The sequence below is a fragment of the Propithecus coquereli genome, unplaced genomic scaffold (genome assembly GCF_000956105.1).
Source record: "Propithecus coquereli isolate 6110/MARCELLA unplaced genomic scaffold, Pcoq_1.0 Scaffold232, whole genome shotgun sequence".
In the NCBI taxonomy this organism is placed as follows: Eukaryota; Metazoa; Chordata; class Mammalia; order Primates; family Indriidae; genus Propithecus; species Propithecus coquereli.
In genome coordinates this window covers 4,299,546-4,325,828 of record NW_012147864.1, presented here as the reverse complement: position 1 = coordinate 4,325,828, position 26,283 = coordinate 4,299,546, and the positions used below count along the sequence as shown (strand labels likewise).

General features: G+C 59.6%; 1 protein-coding gene across 2 annotated transcripts in view; it reads right to left on the bottom strand.

Annotated features, from left to right (window-relative positions):
• Positions 1 to 21,918, bottom strand: part of DOT1L (DOT1-like histone H3K79 methyltransferase) — a 35,913-nt gene extending 13,995 nt beyond the window's left edge. Inside the window, exons 1-16 of one of the 2 annotated variants that reach the window (XM_012645434.1) lie at positions 21,871 to 21,918; positions 20,356 to 20,430; positions 17,623 to 17,686; positions 15,619 to 15,847; positions 13,954 to 14,048; positions 13,312 to 13,374; positions 8,860 to 8,915; positions 7,137 to 7,216; positions 4,802 to 4,870; positions 4,563 to 4,669; positions 4,152 to 4,193; positions 3,174 to 3,284; positions 2,855 to 3,089; positions 2,277 to 2,390; positions 1,578 to 1,669; positions 129 to 230 (exon numbers count right to left, since the gene is read on the bottom strand). In XM_012645434.1, coding sequence (XP_012500888.1) covers positions 129 to 230; positions 1,578 to 1,669; positions 2,277 to 2,390; positions 2,855 to 3,089; positions 3,174 to 3,284; positions 4,152 to 4,193; positions 4,563 to 4,669; positions 4,802 to 4,870; positions 7,137 to 7,216; positions 8,860 to 8,915; positions 13,312 to 13,374; positions 13,954 to 14,048; positions 15,619 to 15,847; positions 17,623 to 17,686; positions 20,356 to 20,393 — 1,497 coding nt within the window. In that variant the 5' untranslated portion in view covers positions 20,394 to 20,430; positions 21,871 to 21,918. Of the gene's footprint in view, positions 1 to 128; positions 231 to 1,577; positions 1,670 to 2,276; positions 2,391 to 2,854; positions 3,285 to 4,151; positions 4,194 to 4,562; positions 4,670 to 4,801; positions 4,871 to 7,136; positions 7,217 to 8,859; positions 8,916 to 13,311; positions 13,375 to 13,953; positions 14,049 to 15,618; positions 15,848 to 17,622; positions 17,687 to 20,355; positions 20,431 to 21,870 lie in introns of both variants that reach the window. The other variant, XM_012645433.1, reaches the window with a different exon arrangement.
• Between the last annotated feature and the right edge of the window lie 4,365 nt (positions 21,919 to 26,283).

Below are 26,283 nucleotides of genomic sequence, written 5' to 3'. Positions count from 1 at the left end.
CCAGGCCCCAGCCCTCTCCCCATCAGGGGGATGCATCCATGAAGGCAAGGGGGCCAACGGGAGACGCCCTGTCAGATCCGGGCCACCCCAATCTGTACCCAGCTGCCCAGCCCAGCCCCAGACCAGACCTCGTCCAGTTTCTGCTGGAAGAGCCTCCTGATCTCCTCCTTCTGCTCCTGGCAGTGGCTGAAGAGCTGCTGCGCCGTGCCCAGCAGCTGTGTGTTCCTCTCCTGCAGGGGATGGGGCAGGTGACCCCAGGGCCCGCCAGGGAAGGCCCCAGGCCCTGACCCTCCACAATACCCTCGAACGCACTCCCGACAGACACGCTGATAAGGAGCTCCACGTGCAGGGGCTCCAGGCGCAGGGCCACCGCACATCCCAGCAGCACGGAGACCACCAATTCCTTTGGGGATTTATCCCAGGAAGTACCAAAAGTGGGCTTTTCCCATGAATTTACAAGAAGTCTGCTGCTATGACAGCAAAAATTCAGACTATCCCAACAACCTGTCAATGCAGGAAGGGCTGGTTCCTAAATGTGACATGATACTGTGAGCCACTCAAACGTGACGACCTCCCGACACCAATGGAGAACAAGGCCTCAGCAGCTGTCAGCTGAGCGGGGACAGATGTGCCCAAAGCATGGCACCAGCCTCCTCAGCTTTTACAGCAACATCTGAGTCCCAACAAAAAACCAGTGCTCAGGCCAGGCGCCGGTGGCTCACGCCTGTAATCCTAGCTCTCTGGGAGGCCGAGGCGGGCGGATTGTTTGAGCTCAGGAGTTCGAGACCAGCCTGAGCAAGAGCGAGACCCCGTCTCTACTAAAAACAGACAGAAATTAGTTGGACAACTAAAAATATATAGAAAAAACTAGCCGGACATGGTGGCACATGCCTGTAGTCCCGGCTACTCGGGAGGCTGAGGCAGGAGGATAGTTTGAGCCCAGGAGTTTGAGGTTGCTGTGAGCTAAGATGACGCCACGGCACTCTAGCCCGGGCAACAGAGTGACGCTCTGTCTCAAAAAAAAAAAAAAAAAAAAACCAGGGCTCAGACACGTGACTATGGGATCACAGGCCACTTGAGCCTCCTGCCGGAGACGTTTCTAGACTGCAGCACCTTCAAGTGCCAGAATCACTGTCACCTACGTCCCTCAGCTGACACAAAGGACCAGGTGGCAAGGCGGTCTCTGGGTTCAGCTGTGCTCCACCAGCCTGGAGACAGTGCAATCACCTGCGCCCCAGCCCCGGGGCTGATGGGAAGATGGACCATGCCAGGCTCAGAGCCATAGGGAGACGCAGAGCCAAGGACGACCCAGCCTCTCTGAGCTGTGCACCCTCATCCCTGAGGCAATGACACCCACTGGGCACCAAGGGTTCTGGGGCCCTGACCGGAGGGGGCTGCCTCCCCATGGCTAGGCCCAGGGCAGCCTCGACAGCGGGGGCCTCAGGTGTGAAGCTCGGCCAGCAAGGAGCAGGTGAGGGGCAGGAGAGCCCGCTCAGGCCCGCTACCCACTGGGGCTTGCATGGCAACAGAGCCAATGCCGCGCAGCAGGAGACAAGCACGGTGCGGGTGGGACCCACCTTCTCCTGGTCCAGCAGCTGCTGCAGGTTGGCCTTATACTGAGGGGTCTTTGTGTACGCCAAGAACTGCAGGTACTGAATCTTGAAGGACTCTAAGGAGAGAGACACGTGACGTGGTTTGAGGTAAGCGCTCTGACACATGTGACCCATCGGAGGCCATGGGGAAGAAGCTCTGGACTTGGCCCACCCAGCACCCACTTAACAGCCTGCTCAGAGCAGCTGCTTGGGTGCCTGTTCCAGCCCAGGACCTTCCCCATCCTGTCATCACGGGAGTGTCACGAGCTCATCAAAGCAGGACACGCCTGCACCCTCATGTCATGGGGAGCACCTAAGCGTGAGGGGCCTGCCCAGGTCCTCTCTCCCCTGGACAGCTGACCGCTCTCTGGGGGGCTGCCCTGGGCACTGTGGGGTGCTGAGCAGTGTCCCTGGTTGCCACCAATTCCATGCCAGGAGCACCCCCCCTCACCGCGACAATGGAACATGTCCGCAGACATCACCCAGGGACCCCTGGGGTGAGAATGTTGAACTCAGACAACCCCGGGGGCCCATCTGCTGACGCCTCTAGCAGGCCGGATCCCAGGCCCTGCCACTCGTGTGGAGTCCAGTGCAACCATCCCAGGGGCTGCTGCCAGGCGAGTCATGACCCTGTCTGCTGGGAACCCCACTCGTCCAGGCCAGCGCCCTCCCAGCACAGCTCACCTAGCAGCTTCTGCAGCGCGGGCGGGGTGGGCGCCCCCAGCAGCGGGTTCGGGGAGGGCCGCTGCACGCTCGGAGGTAGCTGGTAGAAGGGACTGTGAGGTGACCTGTAGGCATCTGCACAAGAGGACGGACCATGTGTCAACCCAACCACACTCCCACAGAGCCCAGGACCAGCTCACAGACCCCGTTTCCTTCAGGAGAAGCTCAACACATTTCCCAGAGTCCAAGACAATGCTGAGCGCCAGGGCGGAGGCCCCTCTGGAAGCCTCCCTCTAGCCCCCAGGAGCAGCGTTACAGCGCCAGACCTTGGCTGGCAACAATGTAGTCAAAAAGCCTCTCGTGCCCACTGGTGAGTCCCTTCCAGGACTGGCCCCAGCTGGGTGTGCGGGGGCCCCTCTGTAGGCGGGACGGGGATGTGGTGGGGTCCGGGGACCCTGGGGCAGAGCAACCACAAAAGCAGAGCTGCTGGTACGCTGCAGACCTGAGACCCAGGAGGGCGTGTCCTCTCCGAGGGGCTCCCCGGGCAGCCACACAGCAGGTGAAGCGCGGCCTGGAGGCAGGGGCGGGACGGGGCTCACCCTGGGGCGAGGGGGACGCTGTCTGGGACGCGGTCTGGGCGTGCAGGAGATCCAGTGCAGTTTGGCTCTTCTTGGGCCTTCGCTCAGGGTTTGCAGTGCTCATCTTCTTGGGGCGCCCGCGCTTGCGGCCGGCCATCTTCCGCCCCTTCTTGTTCAGCTTCTTCTTGCGGGCCTTGGAGGGGGACGGCTTCTTGATGGGGGCTGCTCCAGCTTTGTCTTCCTCAGCGCCGGAATCCTGCGCAACACAGGGGGCGATGGCAGGGCGAGGGCGGAATACCGTGGGAGCTGCACCTGCCGGCCAGGCCAGCGTGGGGCTTACCACGGGGGCATCCGTGGGGCCGGCCGCCTTGCTCTCGGGCACCTTGGTGGGAGTAGTCGCGTTGCTCTTATTCTCCCGCTGCTGCCGGCGCCGAGCTGCCTCTTGTTCCTCCTGCAGAGAAAGAGCCGGATGGCACTGCAGAGTCTGGCACTGGCCAGAGCCCCTCCTGCGCCCTGGGGACTCGGATCCCGCACCCGAGGGGCTGTCCGCACAGATGAGGGAGCTGAGACACAGACGTCTCGAGCTCCCACAGGCCACACGACGTGGCACCCGCAGTCGCACGCGCAAACACAAAGGCCCTCACCCACAAGCCAGGCAGCCTCTGAACTGTGAACCACACCAAGGACAGACCCCCAGGCGCAAGGATGAGAAGCCCCTCCCTCCCTGTCCCTCCCGCCTCCCCTCTTGGTGAGATGTACCGAGGCCCCGCCAGTGGGTGCTCTGTGCACGGTTTGTTCTCTTGAATGAGTTACTGGAAATGCCCTCTAGATGGGAGGCGCACGGGGTGCGATCAGCCTTCACAGGTGCAGAATGGCAGTGCCAAGAAGCAACTGCTCTGCACCGGAAACAAGGAACACTCCGGCCCCAGGCAGAGGCATCACGGACCACAGCCCGCAGGCGCACCAGGGCAGCGCGAGGGGGAGCAGATCCCGCGTCCTGTACTTCACAGCCAGTAGCCAATCACCAAAAATAACCTTTAGGGAACCACGACTCGCCCAGCGACCACCCCCAGATTGTGATTAAGAAGATTGTCCCAGGTGAACCTATCGAAGATGAGGACGCACGTAGACAGAGACAGAGAGACACCGGGGAGGACGGGGGTGGAAAGGGCTCAGAGCCCGCGGAACCGCAGGGCTGCCCTACAGGACCCATCGCTGCCATTATCCTGCCTTAACCCAGCCACTCGGGAACGCGGCAGGTTTTCGCACAGCAGCACGTCCACATTACTAGCTCAAGGAAGAAAACACACGAACTTACCCTGAGTTTTGGATTTTTCAAACTAGAAAAATAGTTTTCAAGCTAAAAAGAAAAGAAAAGAAAAAATCTCATTAGAAGTGAGTCCTGTACTCTGTCAGGACGAATGGGACATCCCAGATGACATCACATATTCTGGGATGCCAAGTGCACAGCCGGATCCCGCTGGTGGCAGACGAGGGTGCGACCCAACCCCGCCATGGCAGGCATCATCTCGATTCACCAACGAGCCGCAGCTGGGCACTTGGGCCACATTCCCTGGACACGGAGTGAGCCGAGAACAGGAGTGACAGGTGGTAAGGACTGGGACTCCCTGGACAGAGCTGACTCGGCTCCCCCAGGTCCAACAGGCTGAGAGAGGCCCCAGCAGGGTCGTAAGGGGCCACGGGGTGGGGGTCCCGCCGGGACACTCACTATGGTCCGGTCAATAGTGTGCAAGTAGTAGGAGACCGGCTTCCCCGTCCACGACACGGAGCCCTTCAGGGGCGACAGCTCCACGACGCGCATGATGGTGCCGATGTCTGCACACACAACGGGCGGGTTAGCGCCACAGCTGCCCCCGCCTCCACCACCCGCCACAGGCACCTTCACCGGATGCACGTCAGATGCTTAAAATGACCGACACTAATCAAAACAACAGGACAGTGTCTTACCACTCAAGTTTCTACTGTTTATTCTGAAGTTTAGAGGTGCAAAGGGCTTCGAGGACACGATCCTGCCACCTGAAACACAAACACCGATCACTGCCACGTGTGGGAAAGTGACACACACACAGACAAGCACGGAGCAAGTCACACAGAAGGAACCAAACACTGAACACACAACAACCACGGCTTGGAGTCCCATCCGTCTTCCTACAACTTGAAGCAAAACTACGCTCTACCTTCCGTGTTTGAGTCTGTTGTACAACCTTCCTTTAAAAAACGTCCCCAGGTCCTCACAAAATCCCAAGCATGGACCCGAACCCAGCACTCGCACACATGGTGTGGGCTCGGCAGAGGAAGTTGCTCAGGCAGCCGCAGGCTTGGCTCACAGAACACCCCGAGGTGCAGGGCCAAGGACAGACGCTGCAGGGGAAGTACGGCTGGTGGAGCTCATCTGGGGTGATTTCTGGGACTTCTTGTCAAATGAGAAAAAGAGGGCAGACCAGTGTGCACACTGCAGGTTCTTTGAACACCCCACAAGGACCAAGCAGGAGCCCCAAGAAGGGAGCCTGTTGGGGCCACAGGGACAAAGTTGGGCCTCTCTGGGCCACGGAACGTGGGCAAACACACCACTCGTCCCAGACTAAGACCTGAGAGGAATAAAGGCAAACTCCCAACTGTCCACAGACAAACCAACCCAGCTGCAGGTTCCAACAGGCAGCAGCCACAGAGCAAAAGGAATTATCTCAACCAACTCTTTAACACCCGTCTGTGTGTCGTTAACGTGACAAATTCCAAGGATAAAAAGAACCACAGAGAAATCCTGACCTTCACTCGGTAAGTCTGCTGTTAAATATCAGTATTACTATTAACAGCAATCATGGAACTTCCATGTAGACTGTACAAAAAACATCATAAGTAAATACATTAGCCCTTTCAGGAACCAAATTTCTCAGTGTAAGAAAAAGAGACAAATACAAAATCAAAGATCATAATGTTAAATTTAAGTTGGAAAACTCGAAATGAATCCATTTATACACACACACCCCATCCCAGCTCTCTCCTCCCAAAGCCATGCTGCCAGGTGACCAGGAGGAGCAGGGAAGGGATAGTCCCAGGGCTGGGCCAGGCACAGACAAGGCCAGGCCGGTGCCTGTCATGTCAGGAAACAAGCGAATAAGCTCAAAGGCTAATAGGGCCATGTCCAAAGGTCGCAGGGCAGCCTGACAGGCTCTCAGGGGCACACCGGGATCTGTGCCTCACAAGGGACAGCGCTGGTGACAGACGCTCTTCCAAGAACACGTGAGGTCCACCAGCCTGCAGTGCTCCAACTAGGGGGTTGGGAGAACGCCGTGCTGACGTCAGGAAGCAGTGCTCTTGTCAGAGACCATCCGGGCAGACAGGCTGCTATGCACTCATGGGTCGGGGGGACCTCCAGTGGGAAGTGGGGGTTCTGGGCAGTGCCACATGACATGACAGAGTGCTGCTGCCACGGGGCAATTGGGCCTAGCCACGGGCAATGACCTGGCGTCCCACACGCAGGAAGCGGGGCAAGGAGAGACACATCAAAGCACACGTGCAAAGACCTGCCCAGGACGTCAGGCACCCGGCGAGCCAGACGGGCACCACTACAGACAGGTGGCAGGGCTGGAGACGAGAGTCACTGCGACAGCCACAGCCACAACCACCATCCACAACGAGGCCCAGGTGCTGGCTGGAAAGTCGGGGACACACCCCTCAAGGCATACTCCTGGGCAGCAGGGCCCTGGGAATCCTGGCCCCTCCTGAGCGAGATAGCAGGGTCAGGAGGCCCTGAGCCAGGAGAGGCGCTCAGCTGGAGGAGGAAGTGTGTCCTCAGTTAAGGTTTTAAGATAATGCAGGACCATCCTCCGCTCACGGGATGGCACGCGTGCGCACACATGTCCACTGAGCCCCCGAGGACATAAGTCATCAGTGCTAAAGCCAGCTGGAGATTTGGGTCTTGCTGGGCCCGTGGCCTCTCGCCTGCCTGCCATTTTTACAAAACCGTGGGCGAACCCATCGCGCTGGTCTCCCGCCTCAGGAGGCCGCCCTAGAGCTGCAGCACCAGCTCAGAGCTCAGGCCCTTCCCGCAGTGAGGGCCCCAGGCCTGGGCGGGGAGTGTCCAGCACTCACCTCCAACATGACAATGCAAACTAACGGACGGTGGAACAGGGAACACAGGGAGGTGCCTGGCACCAGGGCAGCTCCTGCAGAAGCCCAGGGTCTCCGCGGCCACCGCCCATCAGGGCCACGTCCAGGCACCCTGGGACTGTGGACTCCGGGAAGGAACGCGAGGCAGACGCGGGGTGGGCGGGGCACGTACCTTCCTTCATATTTGCGAACCGCTCCTTCAGCTGGTGATCCACCTCAGGACCAAAGGCAAAGTTATTCACAAATATAACACTGCAAAACAACGTGCCAGTTGAGTAAGACCAAGGCTCCGTCTCCGCAGGCTCAAAGCATCCTGTGCAGTCTGCAGCGACCGCCCGCCAGTTCCAGGCTCTGCCCACATCCCAGCCTGCCCGTCGCAACCGCGGGTCCCCAGTGAGCGCCACATCAGGCACTGCCAGTGCAGGCAGGAGAGAAGCACTTCCTCTTTGGAACAGGGCAGAAAACGGTGAGCTGCTTGTTTTGAATCCTGACAGTTTTAAAATCGAGAATCTGGAAACATTCACCAGCAACCCCTCCAGGTACCCAGCACAGCGAGAAGGGCCTCGGCCCCAGAAGGCAGCAGAGACGGGAATGCCATGCAGGGCTCCTGTCCTGCCTCCACCACAGGAGGGGCAAGACGCCAGAGTGTGGGCCGAGGCGGACGCATCCTCAGGCACCACTGGGAGACCAGACACGCACGGGCCGGGGTGCTAGGCCCACCGTCCCCGTCTGATGTGGTGTCCCCAGGGACTGCACAGGGGCAGGCTGGGAGTGAGAGCCGTGAGTTCAGGGGGCCACAGGATGGGGGCGGGAGCCAGAAAAGACCCTAAGGAACTGGTGTTTGCAGAGAAGGAAGCCCCAGGACACCCAGCTCCAGAGCCACCGCCCTGCTGCGTTTTACAGACAAAGGAAGGAGCCATCGGTCCCCACAAGAACACCAGGCAATGCCCCAGCCAAGAAGCAGGCCTCTGGAGCTGCCTCTCATGGCCAAGGCCCACTCACGCTCTGCCCACAGAAAGGGCAAGCCAGACCCGGGCCGCAGGGCAGAGCCCACAGAGCCACCAACAGGGCAGATGGCAAGCAGAGACACCGTCCCTGAGGCCGAGGGAGCAAGGCCCACACGAACTAGAACTGGGAAGCCAACAGTACGCCAGGAGAGCCCTCAGCTTCTTAAGGGGTTCACAGAGAGCAACCACAGCCTGAGCGCGGCTGATGAGTGCAAGCCCGATGTCTCGGGGAGCTCACACAGGAGGGACCCTGCTGCACTCCCAACCCCCTGGATGGGGCCACCCGCAGGGCAGCAGGATCCCGCAGACAGGACAGGACACCTGCCCATGGGCACAGCAGGCCCGGCCGTGTGGAGGCCTGCACAGCAGAGCAGATCCCGGCAGTACCACCTGGGAGAGATCCCCATGCTCCACTCACACCATCAGCGGGCAGCACACGCCACATGGGCAGGTGCACCTAGATGGGGTAGGGTGGGGGGGACCCCAAGACTCGGCTCCATGAGCTGCTGGCACCAGGGGCCTCTGGGTGAGGTGCATGGGAGCTGGGCTGAGAGCAGCCCGCCTGGTGGTGCGGCAGACACAGGCTGCTCAAGGGGGAGGGACAAGGGACGAGGAGACAGGAAACACCCAGACCCAGCTTGGGGGCAGCAAAGGAGCCCAGCGCAGAGGAGACAATAGGGTGAGAACCTGCGCATGGGCTTGGGGCTGGGCCTGGTGACAAGCGCCACTGCGAAGGTGGGTGACGGGCAGGGGCGTTTCTGCCCTGCTGACCCTTAGAGGGAGACCCTGGCGTGAGGAGGGGCTGGGGAGCGCAGGGACCCCGACCTGCCCTGAGCCTGGCCCCACGCCCACCGCCCACCCTGGCACCGTGCCCTATAGCCCGCGTACCTCGTGTTGGCGATGCGCTCTCTCCACTCTTCCGAGAGAAAATCGCCTCTCTCCAACTGCAAGAGAAGACAGTAGTGGCGCTCATTCCCGAGGCCTTATCTGCTTCGCTGCCCGACCCACCCTGCCCCGCAAAGGACAGTGAAGTAGGCACACGGTCGCTCGACGGAAGGACGCGGGAGCCCAGGGCACCACCCGCGGCTGCTCTGAGGGCAGGAGGGGACAGTGGAGGGACGAATAGGGGTGCAGCAAGACCACCAAGGGGTCCACAGCAGAGCCAGGTGGGCAAACGCTCCAGCGCTCACTCGAGGCAGAGGGCAGAGCCTGCCTGGGCACAAGTACACGCTTGGAAGCCCCAGTGCCCTGCCCACACGCTTTCCTGCAGAAGCTCAAACCCAGAGGCTCCGGGCACCCCAGGACGAGGCGGCCAGCAGGGGTGCCGAGGTCCCCACTGTGCTGACCCCAAGCCACCCTGAGGGAGGCAATGTGGTACTGGGGTGCACCAACACCCCAAACAGGCTACAGGACACATGCACGTGGCTCCCTCCTTCTCAGCTGACCACAGATGCGCAGGTGGAGAAGGTGGACCGTCTGTGGATGGCAGAGGGCAGGGGAGGGTCCCTGCAGCATGTGCCCCTGGGTCCCTGCTGGACACAGAGCCGTTTCTACCAGGCGACTGCCCGCTATGCAGTGGCTCTGGTTACAGACTAACGTCCTCCACACTCCGCAGACCAAGGTCTGTCGGGGAGAGCACCTCTCATTAACCTACGTCCAGAGCCAAAACATTCAGAAAACCGACATATCCGGTTACGTATTTCTTCAAAAAGACACCACATTCTCCATTCCTAGATCTGCGCCCAAGAGAAATAAAAATACATCCACAGGAATCAGCACACAAATGCCTCTGATAGACAACATGACTCACAACAGCCAGGTGGAAACAGCCCAGCGTCACACGTGGCCCATCCACACGTGGAAATATCACTCAGCCACTAAAAGGGACAAGGCTCTGACACAGGCTGCAGCATGGATGGACCTTGAGGACATTATGCTCGGTGAGAGATGCCAGACACAGAAGGACACACAGTGTGAGACTCCATTTATAGGAAACGTCCAGAACAGGCAGATCCAGAGATGGGACGTGGATTTGTGGGTGCTGGGGCGGGGAGGATGAGGAGTACCAGCTTACGTGTCACAACTGAGGCCCACAATGGCACCCCTGGGGGCCATGAGGTAACCAGGACGCCCGCCTTGCATGGCACCGCAGGCCTGGTGCCCAGCCCAGAGCATCTGTCGGACAGGCAGGAAGACTCTGAGCAGAAACGACCCCACAAGCAGGCGGCCGCCCCACTGTGACGAGACCATCCACCCGGCCAATAGCAGCCATATGTCTTCCGAGAGGCCACCCACAGATGGAAGGGACAGGGCGTGAGGTAGAAAGGACAGGTGATCACCCTGAGCCTTGGGTGCTGGGACGCCCCCACATCCCCAGGCCCCCGTGTCCCCGACTCTGCCTCCCTCCACCCTGAGCAGCCCCTTCATGTCCCTGGCACCCCAGATAAGCCACCAGGCCTGGAGACTCAGGTCCACAGTCCCTGATGGCAGCGCAGGCTATATCCTCAGAAGGAGCCAGCGAGGCAGCCCTCGGGGCGTCTGGGAACCTGGACGGGCCCCACCTGGTTGACCACAGGGGCTGCTGGGCCTAAACTGCCCCTACAAACACTGGGGGTGGCACCTCCAGGGAGGCCGTGGACCTCTGCAGCCCTGTCGTCCTCCCAACGTGCCGAGCGGCCTGGTGCCATCACCAGAGCGGTCTCTGCCCAGCCTGACGCCCAGGGAGGCCACGGTGGACACATCCCAGGCCGGGATGCGCCAGGCCCTCAAACATAGCCCCGGCCAACTATCCTGTCGGGGCAGCCACTCTATCTTGGGGCCAGCCCCATCATGGTCTTGACACACGTCCCTGGAGGGTGGCAGAGAATCTTACAGGGTACCAGGAAGAGCCTCTGCAGAGGCGGCTCCACCTGCAGCCGTGGGCCTTCCTCACACGGTACTTCAGTGACGCCACAGCCACCCGAGGTGCCGCTAGCTCGGCTCACACTCCGGACGCGAGAAACCACTGCAAGGCACCAATAGCACAGAGCTGAGCCTGGCCTAGTTTCTGCCTGGGGGCTGGTTCCAGGCCCCAGGAGGGTCAGTGACCCCTGCCCGGGCAGAGGGACCAGGGCAGAGTTGGTGGCAGCCGGCAGCGTTGGCCCAGTCCTTGCTGGCCCGGTCCATGCCAGCCTCTGTGGTGGGGTAGTGAGCACTCCTAGGCCCAGAAGCAGGCTCTGGGCCTGGAAAAAGTCACCGCGCTATTTTTAGGCTCCTGGTTTTCCTCTTTGCTTCTTGAGGAACGGAAGGCAGGACTCGAGCATGCCAACCAGGGCGCCTAGTCAAAGCCACAGGAAGCTGCAGGGAGGGGTTTTTCGAATTTCAGGACCCAAGTTCCCGCCAAAAAGGGCGCTGAAACAGGCTAAGGCTGTGTGACTGACGGCAGAGCTGGCCGTGACACGGGTGCTCTCGGAAGCCGAGGACCGATGCTGGGGCACAGGATGGCACAGGGGCCGCCACATCCCTGCAGTGGGTCATCCGGACACCATCACCAAGGCCATAAGGAAAGGCATACTTTTCCGCGAATCCCACTCCCAGCCACATCTCAGGAGCCACTGACACGACCATGACACCCTCACCTGCGCAAAGGCAGTACAAGGAGTGCCTCCTGCGTGCCACATGAGACACCACTCGCAGCTGCCTCGCTGACCCCAAACCTAGCAGACCAGGCACTGCCACTGCCAACAACAGAGACGTGGAAGAAGGAAAGAGAAACGACCGCCCAGGGCAGCCCCACTGCCGACACTCCACCCTCCTGCCTCCTCCTCCGTCCACGCTGCACTTGGAACCGCGTGGCTCTCCCTCCCAGGTGCGTGAAGCCTCAGGGAGCCTCTAGCCCGAGTGCGAGCGGACACACGCAGCAGGCTAGCAGAACCACCCAAATGGGTCACTGCGTGGTCACCCTGAAGAACAGCCAGAGACATCGGGGACAGAAACCAACACGCGCCTTCTGCTGGGGGGAGATTCTGGAAGAGCCTTTCGCCAAGAGAAGGGAAGGGCAGCTGGGCCCCAGCCCCACATGTGCAAGCCTGCCACGGCCAGACTCCGAAACAAGCAAACTTCAACCCACAGCTGCGTCAGCACCAGCACCCAGGACAAGCAGTCGGCCTCGGCGTGTCCCGTCACGCACTCCCTGTGGGGTTTACTGACCCTCGAGCCACCACACTTGTCCTATCAGAACTCACTGCTCCTGGCCCCACAGCTCCTGCCTGGTCAGGAGGGACCTCTTCCTGAATCGGGCGGCGGGCAGGGCCCCGATGGCCACCCTGCGCTTGTGGCTCCTTCTCGGTCTGGGGCGTGGGAAGCAGTCTCCCCCTGCCCCCAACACCCTGGGTCCAGCTCCAGTCAGCACCCCACGCTGCCCCGACAGGGAGAGGAGGGGGCCGTGCAGGGCCAGGGGGACCTCAGAGATCCGGCCCCAACCACGGCCCATGGCGCTGGGATGACTGAGGCCGCTGAGGAGGGGGACCCGGGCTGACGCGCTCTGTGGGCCAGGCACGTGTGAGGATGCCGGAGCGGACACACCATGTCACGCACACCTAGGGTGCTGCCCCTGGGACCAGCGCCTGTCATGGCCACGGCTGTGTGTGCGGACGCGACGCTGGCTCTGGTGTCTGAGGGGAACAGCACGGAGCAGGAAGACGCCCCAAGAGGACAATGGAGGAGCCACTACTCTCACAAGCACTGTCTAAATATTGAACCGCCTGAATCAGAAGAACCATCCTTCCTGTTGCCTAAGAAGCATCCCCTTCCCACCCCCAGCGCGTTCCACTGACGCTGGCACCCACGTGCAAGGCCACGCACGCACAGCTCCCAGGGGAGGGTCATCGGGGGAGCCCAAGCACTCCTGAGACCACGTCGCGTAAGGGCCGGGAGGGAACCCCGCCAGTGCCACGCCTACCACCTTGTCAGTGGGGAGGCTGGAGCCCTCCACGAGGGGGCGTGAGTGAGGACGGGCGAGGGGAGAAGCCAAGGCCTCCCAGGTGACCCTAGAGCTGCCCCAGAGCCGATGGGCCCGACCCGTCTCCAAGGCCTCTGTGCCACGGAACCACAAGTCCCTTGTCCTTCACGCGGCTTGTGTTCACCACATGCCCTTGGTGGACACAGAGGCTCCCGCCAGAGGGAGGGAAGGGAAGGCGCCAACAGAGGCTCCCAGTGCCAGCCCCACACGGGAGCCAGGTGGCCCCATGAGATTCAGAAGGGAGTGCCACGTGTCCACACAGCAAAAAGGAGGGTGAGGGAGAGGAGGAAAGGAGGCTGGCGCTGGCGTTGTAGCCGCGGGCATGGCGCGATGGCACTCACTGTGTATTCTGCATGCTTTTTTCCATACCATTTCATCCACTTCCTGAACTCTCGGTCCATGGTCTGCAGGGGGAGAAACCAAAGCCTGTCACAGACCCGGCCAGCCAGGCCCTCCACACGCCCACGGCCCACAAGGCCCACGGGGACAGGCTGAACAGACAGGTGGGGGCCCCTGGGGACACACAGCCAGGAGGGGCGACATGGGGCCCACCCAAGCTCCTGACTCCACAGCACGCTCCAAACTCCAACCACATTCTGTGGCAGGGAGACCACTGCCCCCCAAACCTGGGCAGACCCAGGACAACAGCTGCAGGGACAGCAGGGAGGCCAGCGCCCCAGCAGGGACCAGAGTCAGGTGAGGGCCGCATCAGCCTAGGAGGGCTGCCTAGAGGGGCTGTGCCAGGGGCGGAACCAAGTCATCTCCGCCACAGGCCGCTCCACGACCCCGAGGGCACAGGGACTCCACCAGGGCTTCCACCTATACCTGCTGGGAGGCTAGAGGTGCTGCACACACAGGCCTCCCTTGATTTAGCCAAACCTTCCAGGCCCAGAAACACCATCATACAGGAAAGAAGCCCACCCAGGGTGCTCGCCTCCTCTGAGCAGCCCCCACCTCCAACACACACCCCCAGGACCGCTCACCTCCGCGTACTTGGCTGGGATGTCCGCTTTCTCGACGCCATAGTGATGCTTGCAGTTGGTGGCTGCAGCAACCTGGAGTACGACCTGGCCCACACCTTCCATCAGAGAGAGACGCTGTGCGTCAGACATGCACAGTGCCCAGGAAAGAGGCTAAGCCCGCCTGGGACACCACCCGGGGAGGCCCACGCTGGAGTCGGGGCATGAGCTGCAGGACACGGCACTGAAGCCAATAGGGAGGCCATAGGATGCCCTCTGGGGTCACTTAGGATGCTTCCGAGGAGCCAGGCCCGACAGAGCCACAAGGGCACCTGGCACGTCCTGTCTCCCATGGACATCACACCATAGCCCCAAAACTGGAATCTGGTCTCAGTCTGAGGGCCCCGCTGTTCAGACTGAGTCACTGTTCAGACTCAGGCTCGGTTCCTGGAGGTTCAGCAGCCTGGGGGTCTTCTCAACACCCCAAGTTACCCTCCAGGCTACCACTGCAGTGCAGGGCAGGCAGCATCGCGGCTAACCAGATCCAAGTGCCTCCAGAAAGCTCAACGGGAGCTGGCCGAGGCCCGAGCAGGGCTGGGGGGCAGCAGAGGACCCCGCAAGCCGGAACGGAGCCCCCAACCACAGCACCCACATGGCTAGGTGGTCTGGGCCAGAAGGCAAGGGCCGGGCCTGCAGACTGGTGCCGTCGGGGCAGCGGGGCCTGCGCAACCCTCACTCCTCCTGAAGGCCTGAGCCACTTCACTTTCCGTGTTGAATGTGAACACCCATTAACATGCTAATTAGAAACACACGCAATGGTGGCCTGAGGACACTGGGATCTCATCCAGAAAGGATGAGCCTGAGGAGATGCTACAAAGCCCCAGGGCAACAGGAGTAAGAGGTGGGGTCCCAGGAAGTGACCGGGCCACAGCCCTCTGCCCTGTGAGGACACGACAGGCAGCACCGTCTCAGAAGCTGGGTCTCGGCTCCTGCCAGACACTGACCCTGCCAGAGCCTTGACCGTGGACCTCCAGCCCCGAGAACTGTGAGAATAAATGTCTCCTGTTTACGCGTCACCCAGGCTCCAGTGTTCTGATACAGCAGGGAGGGACAGAGACCACAGACACGTATGAATCGCACAGCTTTGCAGGGCTATATGGAAAGATACTGACTTTGGAACTACAGACGTGCGTTCTTAATGGCACATCAGTTACCAACTGTCCACTTAAAAGAAGTGTAAAGGTGACATCACAAAGAAGTCCCCTTCGTCCCTGTCTCTGGGCCCCTTCCCTGGAACCGAGGCAGGGTTTCCGCATCTGAGCTCCAGGTCTGGTGGCCGGTGAGGTCTGAGGTGCCTGGGGATGGCTCCAGGGCGGCCCCAACAGACACCCCCTCAGCACTGTGGCCCCCACTGGGGGTCTGGTCAGGAATCAATCAGCCTAACGAGTTCACTGAGTGCAAGAGTGTCCACCGCGTGCACGTCTGCGGACCGTGAGCCGGGCTGCTCCCCAAAGGGCCGAGGCAGGTCGGCTACAGGCTCGGGCCGCGGCTGGGGACATGGAAGCCCTCAGCGTGAGATGCCACGAGCCTCAGCCCTTCTCCAGCTGAAACTCCTCCCCGAGGATGGCACGCAGGCACCGAGAGCGTGGCCTGGGAGAGCGAACCCCAGCCACGGGCGCCAACACTCACCGCTCCCCAAGTCCACGAACAGGTCGTCCTCGGTCATCTTGATCTCGTCAATCATCTGGGCCACCAGGTCGAAGGACGTCTCCCCATACACCTCGGGCGAGAAGGGCTCGTAGTTGTTGAGCTTCTCTGGGTCGGTCACCGAGTGGTTGTAGACCTGCTGCAGGACGTGCCGCAGGAGCCCGTTGGACGGCCGCGTGTTCAGCTTCATGGGCTGGGTGGTGCCCTTCCACTGGGGACAGGAAGGAACAGGGACACGTCACACAGGCCACAGGCAGCCCCTCCACAATGAGACCTGGGTACTTTCCCCAGTTGGGAAACCGTGCACACGAGCATGCGTGTGCATGAGTGAGGGTGTGGGCTCGTGTGTGCACACCCACCCTTTCTCAGTTCTAACCTGCAGCTGGGACACGAGGGCCGGGACAATTCCTTCTGCCTCTCCTGGCCTGGCAACCTGCCGCCGGGCACTTGCTGCACAGGTCACTCTCTAACCCGGCACCCACTTCCTGTGAAAGGCTCAGCCTGCGGTAGAGCCCGACCTGCGGCCTGGGCCCCGGAGCCTGCTGCTGCTCCGGCCTCCCCCCTTCCAGGCGAGACCCCTGTGCACTCGCTGCCCGGGCCAAGTGAAACACACGTGCCTCTTCACCAGACAACAGGGTCTGTGCAGCCTCACAGACTGGCTTCCCGACCTCAGAGAGGCCGCCTGTCACCAAAAATCTATTAGGGAGAAGAAATTAGCCAAGGACCCCAGAAAGTGCCAGAACTTCTGGCTCCAAGGTTAGGGAACCAAGACGGCCCACCCGTCCCAACAGCTTGGCCGGCCCCCACAGGGGCTCCCTTCTGAGCAAGGCAGCCTGGGGCCTGGCACACTGGAGCCTTCTTAGCCGCCCAGAACCCCCAGGCCCGAGAAGTCGCTCTAAGGATGGCGCTGACGCTCCATAAGGACAGCACACGAGGCTCTGCACACAGCCCCCTCCTGGACCCGTCTGATCCAGCGCTGCTCACCAACACCACGCCCCTCAGACTGGCCTGCGGTGACAGGCGGGACAGCTCCCCATGCAGGGTCCACACCTGGGGACCAGGCCTCAGCTCTGCAGGGGGAGGGGCTGGGCAGACCCCTGTGCACGGCCCACATCGGCCTCAGAGCAAAGCAGGCCTCTGGCCCAGGCAGTAGGGCGAGGGCTGACACCACAGGACTGTCTCAGGCCTCCCGGCGCCATGAGCCACATGAGGCCCCCAGCCTGCCCCGTACTTCCTTCAACTGAACTGTCTGCCTGCCCGCCCCCTGCCCCCCAATTCCACCAGCAACAGGGGGGAAGGTAATCACCAACGTGCACCCAGGCCAACCTCGTCCTGAGAGCTCCGAGGGGCGGCTCTTGCTTCGGGCTCAGAGTGGTCCCCACCCAGCCCCACACAGCAAGGGCCTCCAGGAGAAGCCTCCCGTCACCGCAACCCCCCATACCCAACGCCTGCCCAAGACTCCCACGCCAGGGATCTTGCACGTGCTAGCAGGGAGCGCCACTGCGTCCACAGCACACTCTGCCCGTCTGTCCTTTGTGCGGGGGCCTCACAAGACACTGGCGCCAGAATCAAGGACACTCCCCTCAGGGCCAGCTAAAGGTAGGTCTCCACACAGCCCGGAGCAGCTGCCGGCCACCCACCCCTGCCACTGCCCAGGGGACAGGGCGAGGGAGTGCAGGCGTGTGCAAACATGGTATCTCCCAGGGAGGGGCCTCAGCAAACCACAACCAGCTCCCACCCAGCAAGCAGCCCCCAGCTTGTGGCTGGCCGAGGACACCCCAGGCCACGCTGTTGCGACGGCAGTGGTTCACCCTACCTGCACATTCAATCCTGGGGTTCTCGAGGGGCCCCCAGAGCTGCCAGGTGGTGACTTAAGTGGTCTGGAGGGGTCCGGGGCCAGCACTGTGAAGACCCACCCAGGGGACGCGGACCAGAGGCGTGAATGCACCCACACAAGGGACAGGCCAAGAGGGCAAGGCCACCTACCAGCTGGTGGATACTGTCGATGGCCCGGTTGTACTTGTCACAGAGCCTCTGCATGCTCTCGAAGCTGGAAAAGGCAAGGGAAGACGCCAGTCACTGGAAGCTCAGCACAGCCCCAGGACCTTCCCAGGGAGGGCACAGCCCCACACCAGGCAGGGTTGGACGGGGCCAGGTGCCCACGACAGCTACCAACCACCACAACCCTCGGGCAGGAGCCTCACTTCCGACCCAACGAGGGGAAACCCGCGGCCAACGCACAGGCATAGACACCACCGCCTGGACAGCCTGAGCTCACAGGTCAAACCCACGGCCAAGGGCACCAAGCAGGCCTTAGTGTGGGCCCTCCCTCTCTGCGCCCAGCCACGTGTGGACGGACCCGGCCCGGGATCCTTCCCTTCCCTGGCTGGAGAGAGCCACCACCTCACCCAGGTCAGGATGCTGGGCCAAGGCCAGTAGGCCTCCCTCTACCTGGACAGCCAGGACTAGGCACCGGGACAGCCCAGCCCTGCAGGAGGGAGAGGGCACCATTGTTTCTGTGCACAAAACCTTTTAAAAAGCTCTGACACGTCCAAACATACAAGTACTATGTGTTAAACACAGAAGGAGGAAGTCGAGGGGAGCCCCCGGCCGCCCAGCCCCCTCCTTGCCCTAAATAACCGGGGCAACTGCTCTGCATGGCCGTGTTCCCCATTTTCCCTTCCTAACAGAAGACTAGTACTCAACGGGACAAATCCCGGTCTCCTTAAACAGCAGGTGCAGGTGAACAAGCACAAGAATTCAGGAGCAGCGAACAAGACAGCACCCTGAAATCGAAATCCCGGAGTGAAGGCCGCACGACGGCGCTCCAGGGACTCGGGACACCTGTGGGGCTGGGGAGGCAGGGCAGCAGAGCCCTGCTGTGTGCAGCCATGTGCTCACCCTCCCCAGCCTGCCTCCCGGATTAAACAACAGACCTAAATCTCTGGCTCATGTTTTCTCACGCATTTCTCAGGAAGAAAAGGAATAAATGCAACACCATTTTACATTTTCATTTCCTCATATTCAAACTTTTACATCTAGCCTTTGACCTTGACACCTGAAACCCACCCAAAACCTCTACATACTCCCTGGAAGCCTCTCCTGGAGGACGTGCAAATGCAGACGCTCAGAGGAACTGAGGGCTGACACTTGGCTCCTCGCTCAGACGGGAGGTGTGGAGAGAGAACCAGGACCTCCCACTGTGCACCAACACAAGGTCACACCAGTCCCTCGGGAAGATGCCAAGAGATCGCCCCATTCCCCTCTCCAGCTCTGACGTCCTTCCAGCCTTCTCTGACTCCCTAAGTGGCTCGAACTTGGAGAGGAAGGACACCCACGCCCGGAGCACGGCTGCTGCCAGCAGAGCAGCTGACACCCTCGTGGCTCAGGGCCAGGCGCACGTGTGGCCAGCACGAGTGACAGGCACTTAGCCGACCTTGGGACCAGCACGAGAGGGGCCAGCCCGACTGGATGCCCACCCTCCCTAGAGGCTGTGGACACTGTGGCATAAGAAATGTGTGTCTGGCCTCCGTCCCTGTGTCCTGACACAGAATCCCTAATCCCTGGGAGCTTCCTAGGTGACAGGGAAATCAACAGGGCTGGTCACCAGAAAGCTCGAGCTGTGATCAGCAGAGACTGAGTTAACAATTACACCTGGGCAAGGACAGGGCCAGGAGAGCGCCAGACTGGCGACCACATCCTCGTGCCAGGAGGGTGGCTCCCCAACCCCACAGGGACAGAGCTCCTGGGCTCAGGGCCTTCCAGACCTGGCTGCAGGCCTCGTGCTGGGCCGTATCTGCCTCACAGCCTCTGTAACTAACCAGTGAAGGTGACAGTGTCCCCTGATGCTGTGGCTGTACCTGAACACAATCTGACTCTCTTCTTGCTGATTAAGAACCAGAGTGAAGATTATGGGATGGGGAGAGGCTCGAGGCCAGGGGAACAAGAGCTGGGTATATGGAGCCTGAAGCCGCAGACCAGAAACAAAGTTCCCTCCATGTGTAACAGTGAAACGCAAATGAGGTAAATCCACCCACGTGCTGGGTGCACGGGGGCTTCAGGGCTACTTTGGGCTTGACCCTCTGTCGGAGGGAGTGACCTAAGCTCGGGATGACACAGCCCGAGGGAGGACTGCCCTGTCCACTTGCAGCCTCTGGAGGGCTGAAACAGGCAAGAGCCTGTAATGTCCTCCTTCTTTCACAAAGAAAAACAAAACAATCCCAGGCAGGCATTCCACAGACGGCCTTGCCCGTCTCCACCCACTAGACTCTCCTCTGAGACCCAGGAGATGCCGGGAAGAAACTGCTAGAAGCGGCCGCAGGGCTGAAGACACAGTTACTCACCAAACCTAACTGTGACCTGAACAGGGCTGCGCCCGAGCCTCCCAGGCCAGCCCGGCGGCACGGCTCTGGGCGGGAGCGCGGACTTCTGGCAGTCAGCCGCCTGCTATAAAAAGAGCGCTTGCTAACTCGGGTGATTTCACACACAGCAACTCAAGTTTCCACAGTGTGCAGTTTCCAATTATGTCCTCGCTCCGACAGCCTTTGCCAATAGTTGATAAACATTTCCTCCCAAAATAACTTTATGGCAGCTACAGCCAACTCTAAAAGGAAATTTCGGATCGGCTTGTACTATCTAAGAAGAGCTAATTATAGGCTGTGTCCCCTGAGCGTGGAGCCTGTCCCCAGGGGAGGGGCAGCTCGGCAGAGCCCCGCCCACCTTTTGGTGTCATAGTCTATCAACACGTAGTTCTCCATGGCGAGCTTGAGATCCGGGATTTCTTCACAGACCCATCTGGAACAGAAACGCAAAAGGACAGTGAACGTCAACGCTCAGGCTCCGTTTTCCACATTCAACTTTCTTAAACGTTGTTGACTCTCAGATATAAACACACAAACCCCCATTACTCAACTCTAGCTGTGAAGGAGAAAAGGGAGGAATTATTTCAGAACTGCTGGAAAGTTTATGGTGAAGTTGCGACTCACACAGATTTTATGTGGCTCTGAAGTCGAACGATGGTGGCTGTCGGCAGCTGAATGAACTCCCGTGTTACAGGGTTAGTAGGGAACCAAGCGGCTCAAAGCTGAGCCAGAAAAGCAACGTATCGACTAGAAACTAAAGAGAAGTATTATTTGAAGAATTCGCTAATCCCAAAACACACGGGAGCTTCTTCAACACACACACTGCAAGGAAAAGCGAGATGGAGAGGGACGCCCAGATTAAGAGACGGGAAAACACCAACCCATCACTCGTGTAAACCTCGCTCAGGTCCGGACACACCCTCAGATGAAACCACAAAAGGAGGGTCATCACTATAGGTCTCACAGACAGTAAGAGGGAAACAGGGGATAGTACGAGAAATGGCAAGCCAACAACCCCAACAACTCAGATGGAACTAGCAAATTCCTTGAAGGTCAAAATTATCAAAACGGATATAAGAAGAAACAGAAGGTCCTAATACCCCTACACCTATTAAAGAACTTTATTTCCTTTTTTTTTTTTTTTTTTTTTTTGAGACGGGGTCTTGTTCTGTGGCCCAGGCTGCAGTGCAGTGGAGTCATCACAGCTCACAGCAGCCTCCAACTCCTAGGCTTAAGTGATCCTCCTGCTTCAGCCTCCCAAAGTAGCTGGGACTGCAGGCACCACCACACCCAGCTCCATTTTCCTAAACAAGTTCCTTCCCACAAAGAAAGCTCCAGGCCCAGAGATGGAGTTTACCAAACATTTAAGGCGTGACACCAACCCCACAAAAACTTGCTCAGAGCTTCATGAGGCCAGCATCATCCCGACACCAAACCAGGGAGAGACAAAGGGTTGCGAAGTCAACGTCATTACAAGAAACGACCCTACAGACCGACATCCACCATGAACACAGACACAAACTCCGTTAAAGGTGTTGGCAAGTGGAATTCAGCACACTGCGGCCCAGGGGGTTCACCCGGGAAGGAAAAGTCACCTGACATTCTCACATTAATCGCTGAGATTTGTTCCTTAGTGGCATAAAGGGAAAACCACGGTGGGGCTGTCACACATGTGGGCGCACACCCCGAGGGCAGGCCAGGCGGGGGAGCACGCCGAGAGCGCACAGGGGACGAGGACACAGGCGGTGTCCTGGTGTGAGCGCGCCCAGAGGATGCCGACCATAACCGGTCAGCCGGGCGCACAGACAGGCGGTTCTACAGACACCCCTGCCCACGAGCGCCCCTCGCGCGCCCAGCGGGTGCCGGGACTCACCGGATGGTCTCGATGATCTCGTGAGCGGCATCATGATGTTTGTCCTGGAAAGGAAAAGGACATTTCAGAGCTGTCGGGCCGTGTGATCCTGGAGTTGATCCTGGACAAGGAGAGGCCACCCTTCCTCCCAGGTGGGCCATGCCATCGGCTCTTCTCGTTTCCTACTCATGTGGCTCCCAAGCCCACCTCCCAGGCAGGGACCACCAGGGACACTCCGGGACCTGTTCCTGGCACGCTGCACCCCCACCAGGGAAGAGGGAACAGGGCCGGGTGGAGTCTACAGCTCCCGCCAGCCTGCTCTCCCCGCGTTCTCCCTGAGGCGGCTGGTTCCCCGCACCTCGCCCCGCCTCCACGTGCCTACTGCGACCCCCCCGAGGCCTGTCCAGCCCAGGAGCCACGGCCTAGGAGGCCCAAATCCACCCACGTCCAGCACGTGACTGCAAGTGACTGAGCTTCCTGGACCTCTGTTTCCTCATCTGTAAAAACCACAGGGCCCGCACGTGCGGAACATGTCACGCCCCAAGAACCAGACCCCTCCCCCTGCACAAGGCTGCCGGCTGCCCCACTCCCAAGGCCCACGCCACAGGCAGGTCTGTCACTCTGCAGGGATTGGCAAGCCTGACTGAACAGCCATCAGTTAGAAATAGAGACCGCGGCCAGGCGCAGCAGCTCACGCCCGTGATCCCAGCACTCTGGGAGGCCAAGGCAGGAAGATTGCTTCAGCTCAAGAGTTCGAGACCAGCCTGAACAAGAGCAAGACCCCACGTCTACCAAAAATAGAAAAAATTAGCTGGGCGCCATGGCACATGTCTGTAGTCCCAGCTACTTAGGAGGCTAAGGCAGGAGGATCACTTGAGCCCAGGAGTTGGAGGCTGGAATGAGCTGTGATGACACCACTGCACTCCAGCCTGGGCGACACAGGGAGACCCGTCTCCAGGAAAAAAAAAGAAAAGAAAAGAAACAGAGATAGTTTCCTGCCAGTGCACACGTGAGCATTTGTATGCATGGGGACTATGCCGACAGAACGGCAGACGGACAGGAAGAGCAGGGGCTGCTGTTCCTCACCCCTTATTAGGTGGTGGGACCCCACCCACAGGCCCCAGTCTGGAGATTACGGCCTGGGGCTTCCTCCCCTTCCCCCTCCCAAGGACCACAGACAACCACATTTCCCCAGCTACTTATGGCAATGGACATGCCCAATCCATCCAGACCAGGAGGTGCTGGGCCCCCACATTCCTAACCATGGCACCTACATCTGAGAGACGCCAGACACAGAACGACACACAGTGTGAGATTCCATTTGTATGAAACGTCCAGAACAGGCAAAACCACAGAGACGGGATGTGGATTCGTGGGTACCAGGGGCTGGGGGAGGGGGTGGGGAGTGACTGCTGATGGGGATGGGGCTTCTTCATGTAGATAAAAACGTCCTAAAACTGATTGTGGTAATTGTTACGCAACTATGTGAATATACTACAAGCCAGTGAACTGTATGCTTTAAAGGGTATGAATTGTACAGTGTGTGAATTATGCCTCAAAATTATGCCTTACTACACGGGGGAGCCACACCAGGGCTCCCACGCCGGCCACGCCAGGCAAGGATGTAAACGGCAAGCTCCCTGACGCCCAGCCAGGCCAGAGACACACAGTGGGGGCAGGGGCAGAGGCAGGAGGCCCCTGAGCCACCCCCCAGTCCTGCTCGGATGTTATAACATGACCTTGTAACAAACTTTTTATTTATTTTTTTTCCAGAGACAGGGTCTTGCTGTCTCCCAGGCTGAAGTGTAGTGGCGTCATCATAGCTCACCGCAGCTTCCAACTCCTGGGCTCAAGCGATCCTCCTGCCTCAGCCTCCTGAGTAGCTGGGACTACAGGTGCTACCGTGCCCTGCTAATTCTTCTATTTTTCATAGAAACAGTGATTTTTCTTACTTTTTGTAGAGATAGGGTCTCAATATGTTGCCCAGGCTGGTCTCAAACTCCTGGGCTCAAGCAATCCCACTTGCTTCCTAAAACTACCACCCCTGGCCAAACTTTCCTTCTTGATTGCTTTTTTTTTTTTTCTGAAACAGAGTCTTGTTCTGTCATCCCGGGTAAAGTACCGTGGCATCATCATAGCTCACTGCAGCCTCAAGCTCCTGCCCTCAAGCAATCCTCCTGCCTCAGCCTCCCAGAGTGCTAGGATTACACGCCGGGCCTTTGATTGCTTTAAGTCGAGTTACACCCTCTAAGTCCACGGTTAAGCTAATTAAGGAGGAACTCTTCTGGCAGGCACAAAAGTAACCAATTTATGGTTTGTTCTTTTTCTTTTTTTTGAGACAGAGTCTCACTCTCTTGCCCGGGCTAGAGTGCCGTGGCATCAGCCTAGCTCACAACAACCTCAAACTCCTAGGCTCAAGCGGTCCTCCTGCCTCAGCCTCCTGGGTAGCTGGGACTACAGGCACGCACTGCCGTGCCTGGCTAATTTTTTCTATTTTTAGTTGTTTGGCTTATTTCTTTCCATTTACAGTAGAGACAGGGTCTCGCTCTTGCTCAGGCTGGTCTCAAACTCCTGACCTCAAGCAATCCTCCCGCCTCGGCCTCCCAGAGTGCTAGGATTACAGGCGTGAGCCACCACACCCGGCCTATGGTTTTTTCTTAACACGACCAAATATAGTATAATGACAGCACCTTCACCACCAGGTCAAAATTAGCAGGAACCCAAAAAGAGAGGCCACGTGTGCAAATAAATATTCACAAAACACACCAGCATGATGGCTCGGGCGGCCTAACTCCATTCTCAAGACCAGCGTGGAGGGCAGGCAGGGTGAGACCCTTAGTCCCATCCTGGGAAAGGGCAGCATGAACCTTGTAGTCACCGGTGGGACCCAGCTGGAAGGCAGAGGCTCACAGGTGCCCTTGGGACAGAGGGGAGTAAGGGTCAGGAGCAGAGGGTACTGGAGGAGACCTGCCCAGCCAGGTGGCAAGAGGATGGGCAGCATTCTTGGGGCTCCCTGTCCAAGCATGGTTTAGGAATTCCAGATAGCCAGAGCCTACCAAGCATGGGCCCCTTCCGCGTGGAGGTTCATGACCCACAGACCAGGAGTCTGAATCCAACTCCACTTCAGGAAGGGGGTCTTGCACAGGTGACTCTGCATCTGCGGCCCAGCTCCCCATCTGTCCCCTGGGCCCTGGGGCAGGCCTGGGCTGGAAAGGCACACTGTATGCCAGTCCCCTCCCAGACCTCCCATCTCGGTCGAGGTCCAGCAGGCACCACCCACCCACGCACCCACCCAGAGAGGGGACATCTCTGCTTGACCCTCGGGGTTCAGAAAAGCCTGGAGAGATCCGAGCAACAGAGACAGACCCCAGGCTCACAGCCCTCGGACCACACAGCAACGGCCACCGCAAACTATCTCTGGACTCCTGTGCTTGGTGGGAGCAGAAGCTACTCCAAAGGCACGTGACAGGGACACAGGGCGCACTGCTGGGATGGGGAACTGCCCCCTGCGCTCTGGGCAGGGCCACTGTCCGTGGGAGGGCAGAAGCGGATGCACAGGGCTGCGGCAAAGGTCAAATCCACCCACGGTGGCTTTTGCGTGGCACTCATGTTAAGAATGACTATTACGTGGACCCCTAAAATAATGTCATGCTGCAAAGGAGAGGAGAAAAGGGCAAATGACGTTTCTGCAAGTAATCTTTCTCAGGCAGGGGGTGCTGAGTCAACGCTTTGATAGCGCCTTCCCATCTTCATACCTGTGATTCATCTGGCTCCCAGGGAATGTTTTCTGCTCAAATGAAACATAACTGCAAGAAACACGACAGGGCAATGAATCACCAGGAAGGAGGGCTGGGCTCCGCCCACGCTGGGCACCAACTCTGACCCGAGCGCGGGCCCTGCGACAAAGGAGGTACTCGCAAGACAAAACCACAGCTAAAAATACCCTGCCAGCCAGCCAGCCTCCAGCTCCTGTGGCTTACAACCCAGACAGCAGACAGTGGCACTAGGTGACAAGGAAAACCCCAAACCCAGGCGACGCAGGGCCCTCTGGCGAATGATCGCCAATGCAGGAACACCTCTGTCACTGCGGAGAAGCAGGAAGGGGCCACAGGACCTCCCTTTTGGGCAGAGGCAGCCTCTGCAGAGAACCTGCCCGGGGGGCCAGACGGTGGGAGGGAAGGAGTCTCTCCCAGAAGTAGGACGCCCCTGCAGATGAGACAGCGGGCATAGCAGCCCCTTCCCACCATCGCAAGCAGCTGGCCAGAAGACCAGCAGGACAGCCCAGCAGGACCTTGCTCCAGGTGTGGGGTGCTGAGCACTCCGGTGGTCACCGTGCAGCGCCCCTCAGCCCGGCACACTGCACTGCGACAGCCGGGAAGGGCCTCACAGCGGAGCAGGCTCCAGAGCCGCACTGTCCCACAGCAGCCAGTGGCC